Here is a 23,026-nt window from a genome sequence, read left to right as displayed (position 1 = left end):
GTCCGGATCGGCACTCGCAGAGGTTTACTAGTTTTGGGCGCCTCGGGCGGGGAAATCGAGGGGCAAGGCGTCATAAAATGACCTCCCTTGATAAAGCAAGAGGTTGCCCGATAAACACGGCTTGGAGACCCAGCACGGCAAAACAAAAACGGTCACCGATGACCGAGCCAGCGAATACCAGTACAGCAAATAACAATTCCTTGCATACTCCGTAGTTGAAAGTAAGCTCCGCTGCCAAGACACGGCTCGCTCCTCGCGTTCGGTACGGGGCTGCCTTGTTCAATAACTACTAGTCTATAGCTGATCTTCATGCTTAAATGTTTAGTTTCCTATCAAGCTTATCTGTCTCGTTATCTCATATATTCTACTAGATAAATACTAGCCAGTAGATTTTATACGGCAATAACTCCGAGTCCAACTTATTTATAGTCCGCAAAGGTTGTAAAGAACTCTAAATGCACCGTAAATTCAATGCTTTATATTGCACCTTGGAATCATCTTCCCAGTTTCCCAGAAGTCTTACTACGTATTACTACTGTGCCATATGCAGTTATTCATGCCCTGCATGACGCACGAGGCGCCGCGTGCCCGACGCTTGTAAACACAAGCTTTTGGGGGCTTTCGTGCATCACTTCACTGTGCAGCTCTCGGGACAAATCCCAAATGGAGACAATGGTGTGCAAAGTGTTGCCTAGCTATCGATTGAAGCATCAATAAGCAATGAAATACTGGCTGGTATCAGTTGGACTATCTATTAGTACGTTGTATTACCAGTACAGGGTATCATCGTCACCTATCTACATTCCTTTTTAAACGTTTATCCTTGATTGGTAAATGGTAAATCAAACTATCAAAATCACTTTTGAAACTAGAATAGGAGCGGTTTGGATAGTCGGAGTCCATATAAACCTAGTGAAGACATACAGGGTGTTGTCACCAAGTCTGCATTTCAAGGATTATAACATAGCCAAAATAAGGTCTTGATTAGCTAGATAGATCCTCAAATATGATTATTTATGTATTGGTTAGAGATTAAACCGCCAAAAAAGATTTTTTAAACTAGAATAATAATGTTTCGGAGAGCCGGAGTCCATATAAACCTCGTAAAGTCATATAATCCTTGATATGCAGATTTGGTGACAACACCGGAACATCCTGTATCATATTGAAGAACGCAGAGTTGATAACACGCCATAATCGGTGGCAAAGCAGGCTTCCAAGAACTGCCGAAGACTGTGTCTGGAAGGGCAAAATTGGGCTTGTTCTAGATATATAACAAATGGAAAATAAATAATTAGTAACTACAATATCTTCAAAGTCTTGACATATTTTCAAAATGACCACTCAAATCCTCGAAATCTGCACCGTGAACCTCAAAAATGACATTACACCCTCCGATCCAAGAATCGTTCAAGTTTTCAGCACTTGTCTCGATGAACTCAACAAAGGCGGCGGAAAATACTTCCGCTTCCTAACGAGCTCTCCAGACAACAAGGGCTTGAAAAAGCCCATCGTAGCCATGATTGGGATCTGGCCAACTGTGGCACTGCACTCGGCGTTCATTGAGTCCGGAGTCCTCATGCCTCTGATGGCCAGTCTGGCGGACCTCATCTCCATGCGCGAGGTCATCTATCTTCGCATTCCCGAGCCGAAGAGTGGTAGTCCCCAAGATAAAGTTCTTGGAGGCGACTTGGTGACGGCGTTTTTCCATGTCAGCGGCAAGGACAATGCAGGGTTCGAAAGAGTGATAAAGGGCGTGCTTGGTGGGAAGGAGGATGCGGTCTTAGGCTTGAACTCCACCCAGGGGGAGAGCTTCGAGAAGTCAGAGCAGTTCCGGAAGGGGAGGTTGGAGCAGGATGCTAGTGATGTTGCTCATGAATGTGTTTGGGGTGTTGTTCTCTATAAGTTAGATGGTGGCGTGGTGGAGGCGATCAAGAAGGCCACGGGGAACAAGTTTGAGCGCGTTGAGGTAATGACTTGGGATAGTTTTGAGCTTTAGGAAACTAAATAGTTATCTGCGTACTTGCAGTGGACATTCATTGCTGTTCCATTCTGATCCATTGCAGTTCATTGGGCTCAGGTCGTGTGAACCCTTCTACTGAGTGCTTATATCTCTACTTCGATAAACTTCCCTTTCTCTCCTTTAATTTAATCATTAAGGGGACTCTCATCCATGACCAGTGAACTTTCTGATCTGTCCATACGTTTTTCTCATCGGCCAGCAAAATGTCAAACTTCCAAATCAGCTTTACCAATATCAGCTGCATCTCAGCATACGCAAGTCTGTTCAAGCTATAATCAGCAAAGTCCATCCATCCATGCATCACAAGTAGTTGGGGCTACTGACTGTTTGCCTACACAACTCTTTGGACCAACTGAAAAGGGTTTGAAGATCTCTCTCCGATCATTCTCATAGTAAGGGTTTCCCTGCCAGCGAGACGGGTCAAATGTTCCTGGATCACGGAAGTTTGTGGAAGAATTATAGACAACCCATTGGTACGTGCCAACGGTAGTCTAAATGTACAAGATATCGCATCAGCTACAGGCTGAATGTTCCCGACTTCTTAATGAGGACTTACATTCTCTGGGAGCCACTTTCCGATCACTGAAGCCCCACCTTTTGGAACCCTGCGAGGGTTTGTCACAGCGACGGAAGGGTACATACGCATACTTTCGTGCAGAGCCGCGAGAAGGTTAGGTATGTCCGAAACCGTTTTGAACGTCATTTCATCCTCAGACTTGAAAGTCGCGCGGAGTTCATCTTGCAGTGGGAGGAGTACTTGTTGGTTTCGCGCAAGATGATATATTGTTCCTGCGAGTGTTGTCGCCGAGGTCTCAGTACCTGCCATGACCAGGAGCGCCGCATTAGAATAAAGCTCATCTTGTGTCATCGATTTTTCTGTGTCTTTGTGATCCAAGATAGACTGCAGGAAATCATTGCGGCCTTTGGCTCTTGAAAGTCTACGGTCAACCTTTTCAATCACCAGTTGGTGGAATTGCCTCATAGCCCGGATCATGATGCCGCCGATAAGAAATTGCCAGACTGCCTCAATCCAAGGCCACTGTTTGATAGAACCCAGGATTGATACTGTCTTTATTGAGCTACAGATCAAGGCAACCCAAGGATGATAGCCACCGGTCTTTAGGCAATCGAACGTCTCACCAAACGCAAGGTCACCGATGAGATCGAAGGTTGTCCAATTGATCCATTCATTCATATCGACAACCCCCGTTGAGTCCGAACCCATCTGCTCTTGTAGTCGCGTGATTAAAAGATTGACATTTGCCTGTATCAGCGGTTCTTGCTCACGAAGAGCTTTGCTAGAGAAAGCCGGGTTGATCAAACGGCGCAAGCGGGGGTGATCGGTGTCTTCCGCTGTGAAAACGTCGGGCGCGCCATGAATCCAGAGCTCTCGGGTATGTCTCAATGGGTCCTTAGGAAACACACCTTTTCCTGGCTTATGTGCGTAAATTTCTCCCCAAGCATCAGGGTTGTTGAAGATGACAGCATCTGGTCCTACTCTAACCACCTCGCCGTATTTTTCGTGCAAACGAGCGATATCCTTGAGAATTCTTCCGCGGACATTGGATATCTCACAGGGTCCCCTTGACATTGCCCACGTGGTTGGGCCCGGAAGACTGGCAAGAGGATGGAAACATAGATTGTATGTCCATCTTGAAAGTTGGTATATGACAATCTATCCAGTGCGTCAGAATTCTATTTTTATTCAGTCAAGTTGAACAAGACTGCGATTTTACTTACAAATCCAATGAAACTATAGGAAAGTAATGAGGAGTGGTCAGAGATAATCGAAGATACAGATTTACTCCCGGCTAAGAGGGTTTCAAAAGCAGAGTTAAGTTGAGCTGATGCCATATTTGCAGTCGTCAGAGTAGAGTGTGCTGAAGGATTGACCTTTCTGCGGACCCGGCCTTTTATAAGAAACATTTGACGTGCATACCCTAGTCTTTACCGAGACAAGACAAGGTACATATGCGGGTCGGAATCTCTGGAACTTGCACTGCTTTTGCCAGAAAGAAAGTGGGAGTAATTCTATGCATTAATTAGATCTGATGAGTTGCACAACCCTTATACATTATAATATCGAAATTTGCGCATTTGGAAGGTTTACAGCATCCAGCTTCTCTTGACTACGGTATTATTCTTGGCTGTCAAAACTACAGTAATAGCTACGAGTCTGACGCTGATACATGTTCATTCAATAAATCATTTTCTACGAACTATAGCGGGCAAAACCTCGGCCTCAACAGAAACATATATTTCATCTCTCGCACTCCGCTCCCTTGAATCAGCTCTCAATGGTTACTCGCATACCTTTAGAATCTAGTCTCGGGAGCGGAAGCAAAAAATCGTGCACCTGGATGATATCACTTTCATCCGTTTCGAACAGCTGAAACTTTGGCCCACCTGGCCTAAACAAGACCGCAAGAGCCAAGTACATTTCTGCATACGCTAAGCTGAGAAAAGCATTCCCGTCAGTATCCATGTATTGTCTTCTCATTAATCTAGGAGGCGGGGAATGGAATGCAGAACTCGCTTCTTATGAGCAAAGTAGAGAAAGACTTACTTCATTCCAAGGCAATTTCGCGAACCCCGCGTGAATGGGACATAGTTCCTAGCTAGAAGAGGACTTGGCTCGCCCATCCAGCGATCTGGATCAAATGTAAACGGATTCTCATATGCCGTAGGGTCTATATGCATGAGATATGCAGACATGCCCATTGGAACCTAGAATGCAAGTCAGAAATCGGGGTTTTGATTTCTGTTTGAACTTGGATATAGTTACTCCAGGTGGGATCGTCCATTGCTTGTACTGAATCGCGGCATCTGGAAAGACTCGTGGAAGTCTATGCATGTTGCCAAAGCTCAATCTAGCCGTATTGAACCGTTAGAAAGGGGAAAAGGGAGGCGTGTAAGAGTAACTTACCGAAGACCTTCTTTGATGAGTGAAGTAAGATAGGGCAACTTTTCAAGCTGAACGAAAGATGGGATCTGCTCTGGATAATTTGACATAATATCTCGGAGCTCATTTTGAAGCTTGGCCTGGATGTCTTTATTTGCGAGGATATAGTAGCAAACGAAATCAAGTGTGCGAGCGGTGCTCACAGTACCGGCTCCGAGCAGAACTTGAGCCTCCTTGGTTAGACGCTCTACGGAAAGTTCTGACTCGGGTAAGTCGCTGTTGACAAGATAGCGGAGAAGTGATGGTCTTTGATTCTTGCTCTCAGTACCCTGCAGTTTCTGACTTTTCGCAATCTCGATATGTCGGTTCGTCAACTATGAAAGTTAGTGTTTGTCTAGGGAGAGTGATGAGCTAGTGGAACTCTACCCACCTGTTTGTATTCGATCATTTTCTTGCTCCGGGGATCCGCCCATGTTATCACGGATTCAGGAATCAAATTTACGATACTGCATTCCATCAAAAGCCGCGCATTAAGTATATGTCTCTTGAAGGACTTACTTGATAATCCATGGAAGTCCCATAAAAAGCGGTATCGACTTAATGATGGAGTGCAAAAGCTCATACCTATATCCTGTCAGAAGTATTGCAAAACCATTTCCATAGGCACATACCAGTATGGAGCGAATTCAGGGTCCTCTAGAAATTCTTCCCGATCTTCACAGCATACTTGTCCAATGACATCTCCAGTATAGGCAGTGAAGGCATAATCCAGGCGCACAACAGTGCCTGTCCCTTTCAATGCTTGAAAACGCTTCTCTAATTTTCTGACTGTCGGGTGTAGTGTTGTTTTCTCTAATTCCATGACTCCTTTGCGGGAAAAATAAGGTTCAAGCGGCTTCCGCCGGCGTCTATGAGCATCGTGGTCTGTGGTGAGAAAATGAGAGCCTATTCTACTGATTAGCACGTATTGTAATTATGAGCTTTTAAGAAGAAGCTTGTCCACACCATCAAAATCAATCCCCTTTCCAAAATGATTGTAATTGTCCGTTCGACGCTTGCTTTCTATGCAATATATCTCATTATAAAAGGTTGGATCATGAATTGAAAGCTCCTCAGGGTTTATTCGGACGATTGGCCCTATGATATGTATATATCAGCATTCATCTTGCACTGGAGACATTAGAGTGAGGACCTACCGTATTTCTGATGCATCTTTTCAATCTCATAGATATAGGCGCCTTGCTTGAAGTAGTCATAGTAGAATTCTACCCAGCCAGTGGTGGCTGCTAATTTTGAGCCAGGAAACCCTGCGATTGGGGAGAAGAAGAGATTATAGATGACATGATACACCGAGTATACTGTAATAGATGCTAAGAGCGCAAGTCCAGCAATAACGTACTTATTGAGATCAGCGATGGCTGACACTATAATAGCGGCCATGTTGTAGTAGGACGTGGAATTGATGTCAGATCCTGAAAATATTCATTTGAGAAAAGAGAGAAAAGTGCAGGATACTAGAATCTCTTTGATGGCAATAATCACGTTGATGAGCTTGAAAGAGAATACGGCGTGGGGCTAGAATTCACCCCACTACCCTGCCCCGCCCCTCTTATTTTGTCTTATCACAAGCTGGTACAGTAAGTGCTGCAGGAAAGAGGGCCACATGTACGGACGGAGATAAGTGGGCCAGCGAAACGTCTACTGGATGGCTCGCATATTACAACTAGTAAGTAGACTACAAAGTAGCTATAGTAGAATATCGAGTCGATTATGCTAATTTATATTACTAGTGTCAAATATACCGAGCCTGCGTGGCAAACCTGGAAACCCGGTTAGCCCCCTGGACATGCCCGGGGATGTGCCTGCTCTGAGCAAACCAGGTAACCGGCATGCATCTAATACTAGTGGTCTTTCAACGCAGTAATGTTAATACGTGTACGGTCGAGACGCCGATAACGAGATGAAGTTATAATTTATATATCTTTGCAATCAAGCTCCTTAATGCTAAGTCTCCCGAATAGTTTCCTCCAGAAAATCTTATCTTTATTTGATTTTGAACTTTCACAATGCAAGAACCGCAATACTCTCGACTGGTTGATCCATCGGAATATGAGACCCAAGGTCTATGCGATGGAATCCCCCTACGTATGCACAATTTTCCCAGCAATGAGGATGTCGGGACAATTCGCTGCCAACGGGATTGGAACCGCTTTGTAGAACCTTTAGAATTTTACAAAGGAGGTTTGGACAAAAGATGGAATTTCATGTCTTGCTCAATTCCCGAATGTCTGCCCGAAAGAATGGAAATCATTAGCTACGCAAATGAGTTCGCATTTTTATATGATGGTACGAACTAACAGGACGAAAAAATAAACGATGTGCTAACCGAATTGCAGATAAGACAGAAGATTGTGATGAGGAGCAGGTAATATATGATCCCTCGATAAAGCTCATATGAATTGGCTGACTGAAAATTAGCTCAATAAAGCCAATGATACTTTGCAAGATGCTTTTCTAGAGGGCGCGAGTAAAGGGACAATAGCAGCCGCAAAGAACGGAGGGAAAAAACAGATGCAGGCTCAAATTCTACAAGAGATGATGGCCATTGACAAAGAGAGGGCATTGACGACAATGAAAGGTTGGGCCGAGTTCTTGCGGCTCGCAGGTGGGAGGCAACATACAAATCACTTTGCAACAATGGAGGAATATATCCCCTACCGAAGTATTGATGTCGGTAAATGGTAAGTGACGATCAACCAAACGTTTCTACATATTTGTCACTTTCTGATGGTGCATGAAACAGGTTCTGGTTCGGAGTGGTCACATTTGGCATGGCCATCACAATTCCAGACCACGAAATGGAAAAATGTGAAGAACTGATGATGCCGGCATGGGCGGCTGCTGCATTGCAGAACGACATCTTCTCATGGGAGAAGGAACGTGACGCTGCTAAAAAGTACGGCCACAAGGAGATTGTCAATGCGGTATGGGTCCTGATGGGCGAGCATTCCATTAGCGAGGAGGAGGCCATGTCAAAATTGAGGGATATTACCAAGGGCTATGTAGCTGACTACGTGGAGATCACAAACAGAGAGCTAGGAAATGAAGAGCTTTCTGTCGATCTCAGGAGATATTTGGAAGCCGTCTTATGGAGCTTGAGTGGCAATGCTGTTTGGAGTATCACATGTCCCAGATACAATCCAGGCGAGGTTTATAACGAATCTCAATTAGCTTTGATGGATTGGGGGGAGAAAAAGGAAAAGAACGTTGAAGTGAAAGAGCAAGCAGATGATGCGACGGCAGAAAAGCCGATGTCTATGATATTTGCGCTAAGCAAATCGCTCTATGGCATGTTCACTGGGGTCTACGCTTGGGGGTATAAATTGCTATTTCGTCGAATTTAGAATGAATTTGAGTATTATGCGTCGTTAGAATAGACTATATTTATTTATTCATACTCCCTGCTAATGTCGTGTCAAGTGGGTTATTCATATGCAGTGTAACCTGTAACGTAGTACGTGTGACAGTAGCAACAACAGGTCTTGAATGTGATGATATTTTACAGAACTTAGTTAAGCTTCACAACTCCAACCCTAAGCTCTAAGGGGTATGAAGCTTAAAATTTTGATCCTTCTATACGGCTAATGCGCGTTCTTGGAGGGTCTTTCTTCTGGACCTGTAAACCTCGGAGGACTTTAAAACGATTAAGAATAACATGATATGGTTCGATTTTGCTGGTATCTACAAAGAATAAGAAATTTACATGATTGCAAATATGTATAACCAATGAGAATAAATCAAGCATAATTCGATACACGACATAAAATACATTTCCTCCCTATCACCATTGGTCGTTCCTCGGCCCATGTTCCAAGTCCACAGTTCTTTTCACATTAACTCCCTCCTCTCTATATACTCTCTGTGGAAGGGCAGTGAGCTCCTCATAATCATCCTCGTCGTCCACACTGTTACTTCTCTCTACCTTCGCGCGGTAATATTCCCCTTTCGTCCCATTTACATCGCCTCTTAGATGAAGGGGCACGGCACCCGAATCATTTATCTCGGCATAACGATTGGCTTCTTTGACAGGTGCACGCGAGGTAGCATTTGAGCTACTGCGAGTGCCGCTCGAGGTTGTGATATAGCTTGTAAAGCGCTTCACAAGTGAGTCGAATTTGGCAGGCTTGTAGCGCTCGTAGAATGCTGGGAAAGAGAGAAGACACGAGCAGATAAGACCAATATCAACTTCGAGAACACTAAGAGATGGAACTTGGAGTTAGTCGGGATTTCCATTTAAGAGGAAGTTGAGGAGGGGGAAGGTATGGAGACATACGCCCAAACACTTAAAGTGATATAGTTCCATGTCGCGTCGACGTTATTTACCAGCCGAATTGTGAAAACAAAACGGATAATACTCGCGATACATGCGCTAGGTGTGTGTTAGTCTTATGGCCTACTATTGAGCGCTCGAGGGACTGAATTGAAGGATGGGGACAGGGACACAAAAGACATACAATAATCCAACACTAAAAGCAGCCATCAACTTGAACTTCCTTGTCGTCTTCATTTGCAACTTCCATACACAAGGCATAGGCAGAATAAAGATATAAAAATCACTCAGAAACCCAAACACGCCTGTAGCATAGGGCAGAATTTTCTGACTGCCGCACTTCCCCTTCAACAGAGGGTTCCAAGCTAGAGCTATAGGCTTGCATAGGAAGACGGTGTCGAAGAATACAACAATGTAAAAGACGGTGCTGGCAAATATCCCGAACCAGATGAAGTATCGTGTAACGCGGCTCGTACTGAATATGCGATCAAAGCAGAAGAGGAAGGAGAGCTTCACCGCAAGCGCAATTATTATGTACATGACTTCTGTGACGAACAAAAACTATGGTACAATTTAGCTTGGGTACAGACAAAGCAAGAAAGGAACAAGTGAGCAAGGTATACCTTTAGTCCGGTTATCATCCATTCCGGGGGAATGTCCCATAGATGTCGGCCGATGCCATAATTTTCTGCTGTTCATTACAGATTAATTAGCACATATACTATATATGATCTACAAGAACAAAAACCGAGCTCGCATTAGATGGTGGTACGTACAAGCTAGTAATACACCAGACCAAGACACAGTCCCTGCCTGTTTAATCAGTTAGCAATAGATCACGCCAACTTTCATTTCCTGCAGCAGTGTCCTCTTACCCAAGCAAAGACCGTAATATCTAAGGAGTCCAAAAAGTTAGTCAAGTGTACTTCTTGAAGAAATTATGAAATCTCAGGAAAGGTATTATCGCATACAATCGTCCCATCCAAAACTCTTCGTAACAAAAGCGCGAGTCCAAACCCGCATTACTGTCGCAATAGTGACTAGTATCACCATTACGGTATGCAGAGCCCTATCTTGACTTTTGTGGTCTGGCGGGTCGACATAGTTTGGTACAACGCCTGGCGGAAGGAGTGACATGATAATTCGAGCTGATAATCAAGCGGGATGAAAAGGTTGAGAGCGAATATAATTTGTTACAGATTAAGAGGCTCTTTGTCGCGTTAAAGTTGGAACAAAGCTCAAGTAAGGTTCTTGGCAAGGCAAAGATGAGATGGTTCGGAACACGTAAGATTAGTACCGTATAGATACTTATTGTAGCATGAGGGGCAATTGCAAAGAGCCACTATTCTTACCCCATGATACCCTTATCTGTCTCAGATTAGATTACCCACAACAAGTAGGCTGAGCGGCGCAGCAGGGTGTGTATGGGGGCCGCTGAACGACATTGACTAAAATTCGGAGGAGCTTAGTATATCGGCATTATATGCTCTGGGTTAGGCCGCCCCCTGGGCACATAGCCGACATGCAGAGACCTACAGTAGTATTGGTCAAAGAGATGCTTCTATTCCCAGACTAGAGTAAGATCTGAGGCGCTTTACTTTCTTCATACGCGCTCCGGATCGGTGTCATAAATAATCGGTAAATGGGACGCCTGCGTTCACGCATCTCGTCCTAAGTCGCATACGGCGGTATCGTAGGTGAAGCATTGCAAGCAAGTCAATACTAAGGGTGCCACTCACGCGGTCCCGCTACAAGTATGAAACTATTTCGTGGTCGTTGGAGCAGAACCATGATCCCACACGAAACGTAGCAGCCCTACTAGTACGGCGCAGTAAAAAGCCCATAAATCCTGGGCAGAGTCTAGATCTTTGCGAATACTTGAAGAGTGTTTTTAGAAATACATTAAAAAAAGGATGCTCTTAGAAGATGTAGATAAAACTTCTCATGAAAATAGGACTGTACATTCGTAGAATGATTAATATCCTTTTACTTTTAATGATTCTATATTAACTATGACCCATCGCTCTAATTAGATGTCCTTAATGAGGGAAAGTGTTACGCTGAGACAATTGGTAAGGCTGCTGCAGTGTCCACGCGGTCGTAGGGTTCCTTGCGCAAGTCTAATAGTATGACTAATAAAACGCAGGGACAAACGTGGTACTCCCAGTCTCTTTGCGAAGAAGCTTTTGGTCGTCTGAAAGGATGACCGAGCTTGCTTTCTGTGGACATGATATATGTTACAGTAGTGCCGGTGATATAAATTGTTTCCATACTATACTGGTACTTTCGCGGGACGTTGCTTCCAAGTCTGACAGCTTGACTTGAATAAGCCCGGTGGAAACATATCTAAGCCCCTCTTCCCGCATTAGGCTTACTTTCCCGCCGACTTAAAAGGGGAAGCTGGTCGATGTGTGTTCCATGGACATCCTCTCATTGGACACTAAACGGATCGCCATTAGCCGATATGGATGTTCCCCTCTTTACAGTACGTAAAATTAGAAACAAAAGAATCAACCTTTAGACTAGGGGCCAAGGGACGGGAAGGGAAATCCCGGTAGGTCTAGTTCACATATACAGTATGACGGAGGTGGGACCTTATAATGCTTAAGCTGCTCCGTATATCCTTGCAAGATGAGGTGATCTGGATATGTTCAGCTCCGTATGACACTCCGTATAGGCTCTAAACATAGATCGGTAATACTATAATCTTAGTAGAACTTGATTGCAGAAACGCCTATCTTTTATGGAGCAGTAGCTGGGGAAAGGGTATTGGATAACGAAGTACTAGCGACTGCCGATCATCATCAAACAGAGCATGCGGTGAACTTGGAAAATTGATAATCGTTTAAAGGGTTTTATATACCAGAAATGGCTTGTAATTGATTTATTCCAGCGTATTTAGCCTGTAGTTATAACAGTTGCTAATTTGTAGTATATTTTCGATTTATGCTTAAACTACAAGCGTCTTTTCTCCCAACTTACCTGATCAATCCTCAACATTGGGCAGAAATCGATTTATATGATAGTATTTGTAATTAGTGAAAATGAAACTTACCTGCTCTTCCTTTAACATTTTATCTCTTATAACAAGGCTTTCCTGAGCTCCAATCACTTCATCCCCCTAACTAACTGTCCCATTATTCACTTTCTCGGTCTCAGTTGTTACTTCCCTCGAATCCTCTTTCCCAGGAGTCTTTAACCGAAACCAATTCTGTCCTACAGCAACCAGTGTTGCGGTGCCCGCCATTGGAATGGCTAACGCGAATGCCATGTGCAAACCCTTCATATAACTGGCGTTTATGCCAGGTAAATCACTCTTAGAGAATGTCTTCTGAATGTCAGTCGCCCCAGTGGCAAAGACAGCGGTCGAATTGAGGTGGGGACTTTTGACGGCTAGGGTATTGAGAAGTTCGTTTTGGAAAAGGGATTGGGCGGCTGAGACAACCAAGGCGCCGCCTAAAGACTGGAAGACTATGAAATTTGATTAGCGAAAATTCGTGTTTCGTAGGCGTAGGAACTGGTTTTTTACATAGAAGGATTGCGGTTGCGGTTGCGACCTCTTCTGGCTTCACGATATTCTGGATAATTATAATGTACACGTTGAAGCAGAGACCAAGACCAACTCCTGCAAGAACCTGATAGCCAATCCAGTAACTATGGTCCGACTCTGGTTCTAGGGTCATTAACAGGCCAGTAGAGACGGTGGTAAATATGCCACCAAGTATAAGGAACGGGTTGAAGATCTTTAAGGCGCCGATTGATACTCCTGTGCAGATTTGTACCAAAGCTAGAAGAGCTGTTAGTTGAAAGGCATGCAAGTAGTCGCAGATACCCTGGTCCAGGGAAGGTAACTTGGAGACTCACTCAAGGAAAGAATTAACGGGATGGTCCGTATTCCCGACTCAGTCGCGCTTGTGCCTTTAACAGCCTGAAAATAAATGGGAATGTAATATAACAAAATGTAAAATGTTCCCGCAATACTAGACAGATGTGAATGTTAGTATACGATTGCGGGGTAATGGAGATGGGTGAAGATGTGACAAGAGCGGAGAGCTACATACAGAAAACTAAAAGCACACCCATGTATAATGGTCCTTTGCTTCATGATACTGGGGAGTAAGAGAGCTCTTTCGCCTTGATACCACTCCCAAGCAAGGAAAGCAATAAATATAACAATACACCCGACCAGTGTCCCAATTACATTAGAAGAGCTCCACTTCTCAATAACACCTCCCCATTGCATAGCCAGCAAGTAACATACGACCGCCGCTGTTACCAGGAAGAAACCCGGGATATCCATTTGTATGAGCTTCTCTTTTAAAGGAACCTTGGGAGGCTTGACGCTTGTAGGAACTTTGAAGAGAAGAATGAAGGCAGCCGCAGCAAGTGCGCCACATGGGAGATTGATGAAAAAGCTACGATGTGTGAGTAAACATGAGCATCAGATGTACGTATAACTTACCACCAACGCCAGGTTACTTTGTCTGTAAGAGCGCCCCCAATCACTTTATAATTATAAACTTAGCCTCGGTATTTTTGAAGATCAAATAGTTTTAATGAAGCAAAATACGTCTCATCGGAGTGACCAAAGCTGGATGGATTCAAAGAGAAATATCTTACGTGGTCCAATTACCGAAGCAATAGCGTAGGCAGACCCCATATAACCCGTCATGGCAGGTCTTTGCTTAGGCGCTACGGAAATTCCAATGATTATATAAGAACCACCAAAAGTCCCCGCAACGCCAAAACCTGTGATGGCTCGTCCTACTATGAGTGTTGTGCTGTTCTGTGCAACCCCTAGGCTATTTTAGTAGGTGATATAGGAAGGGTAGACAATACTTACCGCATATCAAACTTCCTACTTCAAATATTGCTATGCTGGTCAAGTATACTGTTTTGACTGGGAAATACTTGAACGCTTTACCCCATACTGACTGTGCGGCGGCAACAGTTAAGAATAAAGCAGAAGCATACCATCCAACATCATTCAGACTATGAAATTGGTCGGTGATATGGGGTATTGCCGTGGCTATAATCGTCTATAGTAGTAATCGTAAGTGTCGAGTTTCGAGGGATGGGATAGGTACTTCTCACAAGATCTAGAGACGCCTGTATATTCTATCAGCAACTGTCTACAATCTTATATTTCTTCGGGTACATACCAAGAACATGCTCAGAACAATCGACACTCCAATGGCAGCATACCGCCATCCTGTTAAGAACTCCACCTCAGCCGTCGCGGTCTCGCCTTGCTCCGCTGCGCGTATATCACCAGCTCCACTTTCTTTAGATTCATCTGCACGAATAGAACCTGCATGAATCTGATCGTTGGAAGACATATTCTCTTGTTGGGTCAAAAATGCAGCTTGAAAGGAACAAACGAAGGAACCGCGCGCAGGACGTAGACTTGGTTTGGAACTCGTAGTTTGCGGGACACTTGTTTAGAGCCCGTACTGAGTACGTGCTCCGTACAGATTGTGGGGTGGTAGCTCGGATGGGGTCTGGAGATCTTGGCATTAGAATCGGCAGTTTTTAATCTCCTGAGCTCAAGATTACCCGGATATAGCAGAGGGGATCGCGCAATGTAATAAGCGGGGCTTTCTACTGTAATACTTCTACATATCACTAATCATTTTACGGAGTAAGCACAACTTTTAGTGCGGTAGAGCACTGATACGCGTATCTAGTGGATGCGGGATGCGGCTGTACAGTAGCGCTATGATTACAAGGACCAGTCTTGCCTATCCTATCACGATGTACTTCGTATGTGGCATAGTATGTGGCACAGTATGTAGCAAGGTTTACTTCTTATCCTCAAACAAGCTGTGCGTGGGTCGAGCTCTAAAGCTCGTGGTTTTAGGGATAACCTGATGATAATTAACATTTGTTATTTGAAATCCCTGTTGGTTGTGTTGGTTGTTCATTTGCTGGAAAGTAGGCTCTTTCTTCTTAGACCAACATCTTCCCGTGGACGCGATTGCAACAACTGGAGCTCACTCAAAAGGACGCAAAGCACCATGACAGATGCAAATGAAGTGGATGTTCTCATAATTGGCGCAGGTAAGGAAGCTCTTCGTTCTCTTGAACCCAGTCTCTAACGCGCACTTCAATCCAGGTATCTCGGGCGTTTTTGCAGCAAAGTGCTACCTGGATTTGCACCCTGAGTCTCGGTTGGTTATTCTTGACAGGGACAGCTGTGTTGGGGGTACTTGGAACTCACGTGAGTCTCAACTTCTATTTATAGTACCGGAATTCGAATTGACCTTTTTTTGCGAAATTATAGGAAGGGGTTACGATTCTTTCTGGACGCAATGGACTGTGGGAACAGCAGAGTTTTCGGATCAGGCTATGCCACGGCCGCCAGATGAGGATGTTTACCTCGAGTTCTTCAAGGCCAAGCATACGACGAAGTATATCGAGAGCTATGTGGATACTCATAGCTATAATGGCCGTACCCTACGTGACAGGATCCAATTCTCGATTGAGGTTCAGTCCGTTCTTAAGAGCGGTCATGAATGGACGGTTTCTGCCAAAGAAAGAACCAGTGGGGTGCAACACACGTTCAAGACGCCCAAGCTGATTGTTGCGAGCGGCTTGACTTCGATCCCTAATATGCCTTCGCTGCCTGGGAGAGATAATTTCCAGGGTCAAGTGCTCCATCATAACGATTTCGGGTCATCCAATGTTTTGATCTCCCCGGATATCCAGACGATCACCATCCTAGGGGCCGGCAAATCATCAGCTGACATGGCTTACGAAGCAGTCAAGGCCGGCAAGAAAGTAAACTGGATTCTAAAAGCCACAGACACAACCGGGCCAGGATTCTTCCTGTCGCCGAAAGGCGCGGGCCCGTATAAGAATGCGTTTGAGATAGGAATGACTCGGGTAGCTGCGACTTTTACACCTTCTTTCATGAATGGCATCAACTGGTGGACCAAACTCCTTCATTCGACGAGATACGGCGTGAAGTTGATGAGTTCTTTTTGGGGCACTGTCGACGCAGACGCTCGAAAGGACGCCAATTTTGGAAGGGAAAACCAACACGGTTTTGAAAAGTTGTCCCCACACTCACCGTAAGTCCTAGAAATGCAGCATGTTTTTGGTTTTCAATGATGATACCTGACCGAAATAGAATATTTTGGCAAAACTGCACGGGTGGACTTCTCAATCACAAAGACTTCTTCGACACGATTTCAGAAAATGTTCAGATCTACTCTGGAGATGTCCAAGGTCTGGAAGACGGACTCCTGCGCCTGAAATCCGGCGAGAAGATACCCTCAGACGCCATCTTATGCGGTACAGGCTGGGTACCATCGCTGCAGTTTTTTACTGAAGAGCAATGCCGGGAATTTGGACTGCCACATCTTGTAGCTGAGGAACCAGAGAGTGAAAAAGCTCATTGGGGGGAACGCGAGGCTGAGGCTGACCGCAAAACCCTCGCCACCTTTCCGCAACTCAAGAGTCCCCCTGAGCATTACCACAAGACTCCTATTCATACCCCGTATCGGCTGTATCGACACATAGCGCCTCTGTCCGAATCAAGCGCCGCGGCGGAAGACCGCTCCATCGTCTTCCTCGGCCAAGTGAGTGTGGGGAACTACTTTCCGACCGTAGAGTGCCAGTCGCTATGGGCGATGGCATATCTAGATGGGAAACTAACTTTGCCGAGCAAGGAGGAGCAAGAGAAGGGCGTAGCGCTGTTTACAGCTTGGTGTCGACGCCGGTACCTGAGCAATGGGGAGGAGGGCAATAATATGACGTTTGAGCTTATTGGCTACATGGACATGCTGTTGCAGGATATGGGCCTCAGCAGTCACCGTAAAGGCTGGTTCAAGGATCTGTTTGCGCCGATGTGGGCTAAGGATCTTGGGGGTCTGAGAGGGGAGTTTGAAAAGAAGCTTGGGTATGAGAAGGATGGTAAATAGGGGAGGGGGTTATGAATGTTTGGTTTGGATGGATTTCTCTGTTGTATAATATATACATACTTTTAGTTATATTCCTATGATGAGGGTCGTAGTAGTCCTCGATGCTATGTCTGCTTCCTACTCTACATTTATTGTCTAATCTCTGGTTTAGTGGTTCAGTTTCTAGGTGTCTAAGTCTAAGTGTGATGACAAGGATGTGACCATCCACGTGCATACACTTTCCGACAATATTAATAACTATAGAAAGAATATTAGACCTTACTAATCCAGAATGACTTATAAGTTGAACAAGCTCTTGGCTCCTATAGTATTTCACGACCTTGCCTATAGCCTATAAAAGAATTAATAGTTGTTAGCCACTAGACATGAAAAGCGGTACCAATTTATAATGTGCCATGTGGTGTAGTACACTAAAAGCTAATGAGAATAAGTGCCGCTTTTTATATCCAGCAAACTTGAGGTTAACAGCAGCTTAATCACTTTATAAAACGAACATAAAACCCCAATAAGACACAAAAGTCCCTCAACTAAGGACCTATAATAATGAAAAGCTCATTGTAAATTCCAAGCAACCATATCAATGAAATAATTAAAACGGAAAGGAAGATTCGACATTGATCAAGGGGGTTAACACGTGACACGATATACAATACCTCGGCTCCGGCCAACTTCAGCCTTGTAGAATCGCAACTTCATCAAAACAACGTCCACCACACATCCCCAAACAACATCCCATGAACTCCTCCAAAACCCCAAAATGGAGTTCCTAGCAGCCCTCAACTCCCATCTCGACGACCACAAACCCTCCCTTTTCGAACTCCTCTCCGAAGCCCAACTCAGCGCCCTCATCCCCCCGTCCCTCCGCTACCTCCTCACAATAGCCACACACCGCCATCCCCGCTACCTCCTCCGCATCCTAAACTCCTTTGATGAAATATACGCCCTGTTCATGCTCCTTGTCGAGCGGCATTACCTAAAGACGCACGGCGGGGGCTTTACAGAGAATTTCTACGGCCTGAAACGCGAGAAGGCTCTATCGGTGGGCGAAATCACGCGCGCGAATATAGGCGCGCCGGCACATGTAAGGGAGGCGCTGAAGTTGAGTCATGGGGATATATGGAAGAACCTTGCGGTCATGGTGGGGGTGCCGTATTTAAAGCGGAAGTTGGATGAGAGTTATGAGATTAATGCGCCGCGGGCGCTGCTAGGCGGCAATTACAACCGCATGCCTACAAGTCCGACCATACGCCAGAGGATCCTGCATTACTATAGATGGTTTCTGCGGAATGTGTATCCGAGTGTGAACGCGGCGTATTATTTTGCGGTGCTGATGTTTAATGTGGCGTATCTGTTTGATAATAGCAGATTCCATAGCCCGTTCTTGTGGATGATTGGGACGCGGATGAGGAGGTTGGGTCAGGAGGATTATAAGGCTATTGCTGCGTTGAGTGCGCCGAAACCTGGGGCCAAGGGAGGGAATTTGGGAATTAATAGTATTTTCAGTCCGAGGATTATGGGGGATAGGGTGTTGGGAAGCTTGAAGTTTTTACTACCGACGAGCATCTTTGCACTGAAGTTTCTGGAGTGGTGGCACGCTTCAGATTTTGCGAGACAGTTATCGAGAAAGGCAGCGGAGGGTATCGAATTACCACCTCCTGTGATATCTGGATTGTCGACGCTCTCAACGAGGTTCGGACCGGCGGGGCAAAAGAAAGCAGCAGTGGCTGAAGGCCCAAAAAAGGAAGACGAAGTACGGGAGCTCAGGAACCCGCCCATAGCGGCAGCTTCTTTACTTCCCATATACACGGTGCCCACCCCAGAAGATTCAGAATTATGTCCCATCTGCGAGACGGAAGTCACAACGGCAACTGCATGCCAGACCGGATTTGTGTTTTGCTACACGTGTATACATAGATGGGTGGAAGGCAACCACGACAAACAAGAAGAGTTTATGAAAGGGAAAGAAGGGAAGTGGGAGAATGGTAAGGGACGATGTGCTGTCACTGGCAGGAGAGTCCTCGGTGGGACGGAAGGCTTACGGCGAATCATGATATAATGAGATACCTTGGGACGTCCAGAGCTGTGCGTGATGTTCTGTACGATATACCTATCATAATAGGCCGCTCTTGTGGCGTATGGCTTTAATGGTCGGACGCTCTGGAATGAACAGGGAGTGAAGGTACAGGTTTTCGAGAAGTAGCGGCCCATAGAAAGCCGCCCCGGTGAGGAGGCAGTGGGTGCAGCCCAGCCTATGGCATGATGGACTTCCGCAAGTGCACGTTTGGATTTGGAACATACCATCTTCATCTGACGAATAGAGGGGAGAGGTTCATATTGGCAGAGTCCCTGAAATCATCATGTCACCCCTCTGCAAGCGATTTTTTCCCAGCACATTGCAATGAGAATTTGTCAGATGTATTGGACTTGATATCCTTCGAGTCCTTGTGTTTCTGCGTACAAAGTTGCCTCATCGCTGCCGTTCATGCTTGCTTGCTTGTAGACTTTATCAACCTTGTTCCATCACATGTTACCAATCACCTGATAATCCGACACCAATATTTGCGGCAATGGTCTACTCATTGGACCCATCTACAGACGAGTAGTTGGAATCTAGGTCTGATCCTTCCGCACAATGAAAACATCCATCGCGACCGGGTCTCAGCCTGTCCATATGATTATGCTCTTCCTCAAGAACTACTTTCTGCATCCGACTCAACGTGTCGCTGACTTCCCCTCTGATGCTTGTTGTATTACAGTCACTATGACTCTCGAGCCTGCCCTGGCAAAATCCGTCCCCCAACGCGTAAACCTGAACTTCACGGATACTCGACATAAAATCGGTGATGGCCCATGTGATATCGCCTGATGACTTCGCTAGCCACAGACTGGTTTCGTGTATCCGAGGACAAGGAATCCATAGATGGTAGAATCGCAAGCCTTGGAGTCGACTTCACAGCGTACGTTTTCGCGTCTTGTGTAGTAGGTCTTCTTGCTCGTAGCAGATGCCCAGCAGCGCTTCGATCGTGTTGTCTCGGACCCGCACCCGCAAGCCAGCCATGGGGACAAGAACAACGTGACCAGATCCACGCAGTCGTGATAATCGCACAGCGTCGCTATCCGCAGCAGTGTCTGCAGAGTACGGTAAGCTGAGTGCAATATCCGGAACCTCAAGTGGGCAATCCCGAGGAGAATACCAAGGGCGTCGGAGTCAACTCTGCGGAATTCCATTTGCTCGACTACTCGCCTGGTTCCGAGCTCGTGTGTAGGACTTGACTCCGCCGCCCAGATCCTGTCGACGGGTCAGCGGAAGGTAGCTTCTTCCAGATCGGGCTTGCGAGCGACATTGTGCGGAACGAGACCAGGCTAGCTATTGTGAGCGATCTGTGTAGTCGAGGATTGAAGTGAGGGATGTAAGTGTAAGCCGGAGAAAATTGATTAGCGTTTTTCTTCTCGACTTTAGGTACTCTTGCTCTCTTGCTCTCAGCGCTGATTTAAAAGGACTACTTGATCTTTAGGGATTCTTTAGATTCAGATGAGACAGGAGAATCTCAAGGATAGGAGTTTTTATATCAATATAAGTCCTGTAATATTCGTAATTCTACGATTTTAGAGTTATTAAAACCTCCAGCTGCTGTAGTCCGTAAGAAATGAATGAATTAATAGTAGTATGACGATGTTATACTGACATAACAATCTATTCGCAATTTTGGTATTGTGATGTGTGGAAAGCAAACAAAGAATATTTATGAACCTATCATGCATAGCCCTTCTAATCATGCTTATAAACCCTTGGATAAAGAAAAATCATTTCTTCCCTTCCTTAATAGCCTTGACCAACTCCTCCGGAGGGTCCTGACGATACCCCTGGGGGTTATTGCTAACCCACCGCCACAAATCCTCACAAGCATCCTCAAGCGTAAGCTCAGTCTTCCACTTCAACTCCTCATTTGCGCGACTGGGGTTAGCAGTAAGATCCAAGACGTCTCCTGCACGGCGTGGCACAACCTCGTATGCGAGATCTCGGCCTACCACATTGCTGAACGCCTTGATCATCTCGAATACGGTACAGCCGCGACCAGAGCCTAAGTTCCAGGCTCGGACGCCGGGGTTGGCTTCGCGGAGGTGGTTTAGAGCGGCTAGATGGCCTTTGGCAAGGTCTACGACGTGGATGTAGTCGCGGATTGCGGTGCCGTCTCTGGAGGGGTAGTCTATGTTCTGTTAGCTTTTGAGATAATTTATTGGATAATGGATATCCTACCATCACCAAAAACCAAAAGCTTGTCTCGCTGGCCAGTTGCAACCTTGCCCAGCAATGGCAGCAAGTTGAATGGTACACCCAATGGATCCTCTCCCATAATCCCACTCGGGTGCGAACCAGCAGGATTAAAGTATCTCAACAGCGCACCATTCCACTTCTCGTACGGCTTACCCGCCTTCTTCGCATTGTTACGCTGAGCATCAATATGATCGGTAATAACCAGCTCAATTGTGCTCTTGGTGCGTCCGTAAGGGTTCGTGGGGCCGATGGGGCAGTGTTCGGGGATGGGGATCATGTTGGGAACTCGAGTGGCGTCGCCATAGACAGTCGCGGATGAGGAGAATACAATGTTGGGGACATCGTGCTTGGCCATGCAGCGGAGGAGAGTGATTGTCCCGCCGACGTTGACGCGGTAGTATTCGAGGGGAATTTCACCAGATTCGCCGACAGCCTGTATCTCGAGTCAGCGATGCGCCGTCAGAAATGGGTGAAGGGTGCGTACCTTGAGAGCGGCGAAATGAATGACACTGTCAATATTGGGATTGGCAGCAAAGACCTTATCTAAGGCTTCCTCGTCGGTGATGTCGACCTTGTAGAAAGATGGTCGCTTGCCGCACAGAAGCTCAATGCGATCGAGGGAGACTTCCGAGGAATTGTACAAGCTGTCCACAACGATGACCTCGTATCCATGCTCGAGGAGCGCGAGAGATGTGAAGGATCCAATGTAGCCAGTTCCTCTATGCGACCAGACATTAGCAGCTGTGCTTGCGTCGCTGTTTACTTATGGCGGGGTAATTTCTCTTTTCTGAGCTGAGACTCCACATGCGAACGAACGAGTGGAGATGTCTCAAGCACAGGCTGAATGTCAATAACTCACCCGGTGATTAGAACGGTTCCTACAGCCATGATTGTTTTGCTGGAGAGGTGTCAATTGGGTTGAAGAAGTTTATGGAAAGGATTGAAAGATAGATTACCTTCAGGAAATAGCGGTAAAGTTGTAGTTGGCGGGGTGGGGTGAGGAAATCAAAGGGACAAATGCAGGGGTCCGTCGACAAGGAAGACACCTGCACGTGGTGGTGAATCGGCGGATTATCTGTAGATCAAACAAGACATGTGTAAAAGGGCATAGTATTTGTTTTAACGAATAATCCAATCATTCAATAAGGCAGACGAGCCTTGTTTTACTTGGTACAAGCTTTCTAAATACAGATTAATGCAATCTGTTTCATATAAATGCCAGGAAAAACCTCCTTGAATCGAAGATCCTGGTCTAGTCCCTGGAAATAGAAGCCGCAATATATACCTGCTAGTATCTGATAGCATTTCCTTTTGCTCTGTTACAGTATAATATCTATTTATTAAAGCTCACCTCAAATCTACCACTACTTCAGTAGTTGTTGAATAGTCCTGATCTGGTGATAAGCTATTTTTGACACATTGAGGGTTATATATAAAAGTTAAAGGTCATTTGCTCTAAAACACAAGATATAGACAGAGAAGTAGCCCATCATGGCTCCAGGAAGCGATCCGTTCCGTCGGGAGTTACCTGGTAATGCTTGCGTCAACTACCTTACAATAGCCAACGAGA

The 23,026-nt window shown here is 45.6% G+C and overlaps 6 protein-coding genes across 6 annotated transcripts; 2 read left to right on the top strand and 4 right to left on the bottom strand.

Annotated features, from left to right (window-relative positions):
* Nucleotides 1-2,114: 2,114 nt before the first annotated feature.
* stcF_1 (putative sterigmatocystin biosynthesis P450 monooxygenase) lies at nucleotides 2,115-3,877 on the bottom strand (the record flags this gene model as incomplete). The annotated part of the gene is given in 5 exon segments (XM_031148358.1): nucleotides 2,115-2,339; nucleotides 2,359-2,514; nucleotides 2,580-3,639; nucleotides 3,764-3,776; nucleotides 3,829-3,877. 5 exon segments carry the CDS (start codon nucleotides 3,875-3,877, stop codon nucleotides 2,115-2,117), a joined length of 1,503 nt encoding a protein of 500 aa, XP_031006104.1.
* A 708-nt stretch (nucleotides 3,878-4,585) lies between these two features.
* sdnH (Cytochrome P450 monooxygenase) lies at nucleotides 4,586-6,365 on the bottom strand (the record flags this gene model as incomplete). The annotated part of the gene is made up of 7 exons (XM_031148357.1): nucleotides 4,586-4,750; nucleotides 4,809-4,893; nucleotides 4,950-5,299; nucleotides 5,356-5,431; nucleotides 5,597-5,849; nucleotides 5,931-6,062; nucleotides 6,122-6,365. 7 exons carry the CDS (start codon nucleotides 6,363-6,365, stop codon nucleotides 4,586-4,588), a joined length of 1,305 nt encoding a protein of 434 aa, XP_031006103.1.
* Nucleotides 6,366-12,376: 6,011 nt separating this feature from the next.
* Nucleotides 12,377-14,594, bottom strand: gliA_1 (MFS gliotoxin efflux transporter; the record flags this gene model as incomplete). The annotated part of the gene is made up of 8 exons (XM_031148356.1): nucleotides 12,377-12,726; nucleotides 12,785-13,042; nucleotides 13,435-13,670; nucleotides 13,718-13,760; nucleotides 13,876-14,052; nucleotides 14,099-14,294; nucleotides 14,350-14,364; nucleotides 14,418-14,594. 8 exons carry the CDS (start codon nucleotides 14,592-14,594, stop codon nucleotides 12,377-12,379), a joined length of 1,452 nt encoding a protein of 483 aa, XP_031006106.1.
* Nucleotides 14,595-15,272: 678 nt separating this feature from the next.
* On the top strand, nucleotides 15,273-17,180 carry DEP4_2 (FAD-dependent monooxygenase; the record flags this gene model as incomplete). Its single annotated transcript, XM_031148355.1, has 4 exons — nucleotides 15,273-15,315; nucleotides 15,371-15,475; nucleotides 15,539-16,328; nucleotides 16,388-17,180. 4 exons carry the CDS (start codon nucleotides 15,273-15,275, stop codon nucleotides 17,178-17,180), a joined length of 1,731 nt encoding a protein of 576 aa, XP_031006105.1.
* Nucleotides 17,181-17,937: 757 nt separating this feature from the next.
* PEX12 (Peroxisome assembly protein) lies at nucleotides 17,938-19,236 on the top strand (the record flags this gene model as incomplete). The annotated part of the gene is made up of 1 exon (XM_031148354.1): nucleotides 17,938-19,236. The coding sequence occupies one exon, from the start codon at nucleotides 17,938-17,940 to the stop codon at nucleotides 19,234-19,236; it is 1,299 nt and encodes a 432-aa protein (XP_031006100.1).
* A 1,748-nt stretch (nucleotides 19,237-20,984) lies between these two features.
* uge1 (UDP-glucose 4-epimerase) lies at nucleotides 20,985-22,344 on the bottom strand (the record flags this gene model as incomplete). Its single annotated transcript, XM_031148353.1, has 4 exons — nucleotides 20,985-21,388; nucleotides 21,439-21,889; nucleotides 21,941-22,175; nucleotides 22,316-22,344. 4 exons carry the CDS (start codon nucleotides 22,342-22,344, stop codon nucleotides 20,985-20,987), a joined length of 1,119 nt encoding a protein of 372 aa, XP_031006099.1.
* Nucleotides 22,345-23,026: the final 682 nt, after the last annotated feature.

This window comes from Lachnellula hyalina (genome assembly GCF_007821495.1).
Source record: "Lachnellula hyalina strain CBS 185.66 chromosome Unknown contig00051, whole genome shotgun sequence".
Classification (NCBI taxonomy): Eukaryota; Fungi; Ascomycota; class Leotiomycetes; order Helotiales; family Lachnaceae; genus Lachnellula; species Lachnellula hyalina.
The sequence above is the reverse complement of the archived record's forward strand: the minus strand, read 5'-3'. Positions and strand labels throughout refer to the sequence as shown.